Source organism: Chinchilla lanigera, unplaced genomic scaffold (genome assembly GCF_000276665.1).
Source record: "Chinchilla lanigera isolate Chin_1 unplaced genomic scaffold, ChiLan1.0 scaffold00025, whole genome shotgun sequence".
Lineage (NCBI taxonomy): Eukaryota > Metazoa > Chordata > Mammalia > Rodentia > Chinchillidae > Chinchilla > Chinchilla lanigera.
In genome coordinates this window covers 21,045,691-21,048,891 of record NW_004955426.1, presented here as the reverse complement: position 1 = coordinate 21,048,891, position 3,201 = coordinate 21,045,691, and the positions used below count along the sequence as shown (strand labels likewise).

Genomic DNA, 3,201 nt, shown 5'->3' with positions numbered 1-3,201 from the left:
GCTGTGGCGGCCGCCCGGACGGCGGCTTCCGCCCCTCGCGGGTGGTGGTGGTGGCCAAAACCACCCGGTACGAGTTCGAGCAGCAGCGGTACCGCTACGCGGAGCTCTCGGAGGAGGACCTGAAGCAGCTGGTGGGTCCCGGCGTCCCCGCCGGTGTGCGCCGGCCGAGGCCGTGGGCGGCGGCTGCGGGTCCTCCCGGCTGCCCTCGGCCCTGCGCCCCGCCGCGCCGTCTGACCTCGCCGCCCCCGCGGCTTTTCGGTGCCCTGGCGCTCGTGTTTGGGGGCGATCCGTGTCAGCGCCGAGACCCGCACCCCAACCCCCCGCAGGGGCGCCCCAGGCAGAGGGGCTGCTGTGTGGCCCCCCGCGAGGTGACACGGACTTGGGGTTCACTCGTGCCCTGGCCACCGCTAGGTCCCCGAGGTTGAGAATAGCGACTGCACTCCAGGAAAGCTGGGCGGGTGGCCGGGGGCGTGGGCGCCTTGGGAACGACACCCCCAGTCAGCCCCAGGCGGGAGGGTCGGGGGGCGCCGTTGCGGGCTGCGGAAAGCGGCGCGGACACACCCCCTTGCGCCGAGCCGCGGCGAGGCCTGGGACCCCGGGGAAGCCCTGGGCTGGGTAACTTCTGCGTGGTGGTGGGATGTGGTCTTCAGCTGGGGTGTACAGTTCGTTTCAAAAGCACAGGTGTCTGCTACTGGGAGTGGCAGGGGAGGAAATCTGACTTGAATGGGTGTGTTTATAAAGGTCAGACAGCGGGCAAGTAGGCCAGGTAATGGGTGAAATAAAGAGCTTGTGTCTCTTCTGTAGCTAGCAGTGCGACACAATTTGCTGTGCTGACATTTTTATGAAGTATATAAAGCCTGTGTGTGTGTGTGTGTGTGTATGCGCGCGCGGGCGCGCGCGCGCTGGAGTTAAATAGCCCTCCGTGTCCTTTTCATTTATCTTTTATGATGCTGGGATTAAACCCAGGGACTTGAGCGTGCTAGGCGTGTGCTCTGCCACTGACCTCCACCCCCCGCCTCCCATGCCCTTTTGAAAAATTTCAAGACAGGGTCTTGCTGAGCTGCCCTGGATGACCTCAAACTTGGGATAATTGTGCCTTAGCCTACCAAGTAGCTGGGATTACAGGTGTGTGCCTCCCTCGTTTGACTTTAAAATTTTGCTTCCGTGTCCCTAGTCGTCAGTTTTAGGAAATGGAGACTGAGCTATGCTGTCAGGAACACTGTATCTTAAAAAATGTCCATCAGGAAAATGTTTTTTTTTTTCTTTCATCAGGAATCTGTTAATTGTTGGCACTTTGCGCCAAAGCCTTTGGAACTAATTGCATAGTACCATTACGTTAGGGGTAGGCTGCCTGTTCTAAACACCTGCTGTCCTTTGTAATCTGCACTTTTATGGAGACATCAAAATGAAATTGTAAATCTGCCTAAGTGCTGAGTCTTGTTACCGTTAAACCTTTTGATTCTTTATAGGTTTATTGAAGAGGGCCTGTTCCTTCACCTGGTGAGAGTCTAGGTAGAGATTTGTTCTCTCTCCTTTTCCTGAACGTTTTCGGTAGTAGATTATAGAACGCACCTGCAATATTTAGAGTAAATGGACAGTTTAAATAGGAGGTTAGAGGCACCTGGGTTAAGTGAGTGAAATTAGTCAAAGTGGAAGTACATTGTTTTTATTTTGGGAAGAGGATGTGTCCTTTGTATTGTACTCTTAATTTTGCAGGGTCCAAATTTTAGAAATTGTTAAATGCCATGTATACGTAAATACGTTCTTCATACGATTTTAGCACAACCTCTCACAGCAATTTGAAGCAGTACACCCGAAAAAAAATTAAACAACACAAAAAACAGTACACGCAAATTGGCATGTTCAGTTTGTGGGACTGGGGTCAGGAGCGCCAGGCTGTGGTTGTGGTAGATATCCTATGTTTTTAATGTCTTTGGAGTCCTGGGTGAAAATGAAACTTTTTCTGTAGTAGTGTCAGCTTTCAGAGTGCTTTCACCGAGTGAAATGGTAGGATTAGGCCAGATCCATTGTAGTGCTGGCATTAAAATTTTTTTCAAGGCTCTGAAAAACAGGTGGTTTTGAATTGGGATTAACGGACCTCTAAACTAGATTATCACTAATAAAACACTTATAAAATGTAGGGAAAAAATCAATATTTTAAAAAATCTAACTACCTAGTGTACCCTGAGTTGAGAAATTACTTAATAGGTAAATGTTTGTCTTTTGCTCCGCAATGCTGTTTGGAATTCAAAAGCTTTGAAGTGAACCTACTAAAATGAAAAAAATATATATACACAATTTTGTAATTGCCAGGTAGTAGATAGTTTTTTTTTTTTTTTTTTTTTTTTTTTTTTTTTTGTAGTGATACTATTAGAATTTTGTTGGATTAGTTCCTTAATGATAGGAATTTATTTTATATTTATATTAAGGCCAGTACTCACAGTGCAGTAGGAAACAGGTCAAAGAATACTGGGGTATATGAAGTTGTTCTAGAAGGAAAATTCTGTAATGGGAGTGGTAAGGGCATAAATGTTGTTTGGCTGCATTGTTGGGGTAAAAAACGTGAGCCATATGAACTGGGTAAAAAAGAAAAGGGCTAGGTTCTTGAGTTTTCTGGTACCAGGCTGCTTTGTGTATAGTGTCATGGTAACTTGGTTTTGTATCAAAGTATTCTCTTTTGTTTGGTAGTGGCTCTTTTCTTTCTTACTTTACTTTTCTTTCTTTCTTTCATGCAAAATAGGTCTCTATTAGATGCTTGTTAAAATGCAAATGAAAGATGAGGGACACAGTGCCAATATAGTTTTGTACCCTGAAGTGTCATGGTTATCTAACTTTGTAGAAATGCAATCATTGATAGGAAATACCTTTTAGGTGATAAAGCCTTATACAGAATAGGATTATGTCTGTGAAGCTGGCTGAAAGTTTTGACTTTCAATTACTTTTTTTGTGTGTTTTTTTGAGACAGGGTTTCCTTATGTAGTTCAGGTTGGCCTTGAATGCACTATGTAGCCTGGGCCTCTGGGTGATCCTTCTGCCTAAGCCTCCTGAATGCTGGGAATAGAGGCATAGGCCACTATACCTGGCTTCAATTACTCTTTTCATACAGATTGTGGGTTACACTGCTTTATTTTGAAGTCTTGCCTTGTCCCCCAATTGATTGATCAGTGACTTGTCTTGTTTTTTTTTTTTTTTTTTTTTTTT

The 3,201-nt window shown here is 46.0% G+C and overlaps 1 protein-coding gene across 2 annotated transcripts in view; it reads left to right on the top strand.

Annotated features, from left to right (window-relative positions):
* Nadk2 (NAD kinase 2, mitochondrial) overlaps positions 1–3,201 on the top strand; it is a gene marked incomplete in the record, with an annotated part of 46,339 nt that overhangs the window by 296 nt on the left and 42,842 nt on the right. For both annotated transcript variants that reach the window (XM_013514976.1, XM_013514975.1), the window contains 1 exon segment: positions 1–131. In XM_013514976.1, coding sequence (XP_013370430.1) covers positions 1–131 — 131 coding nt within the window.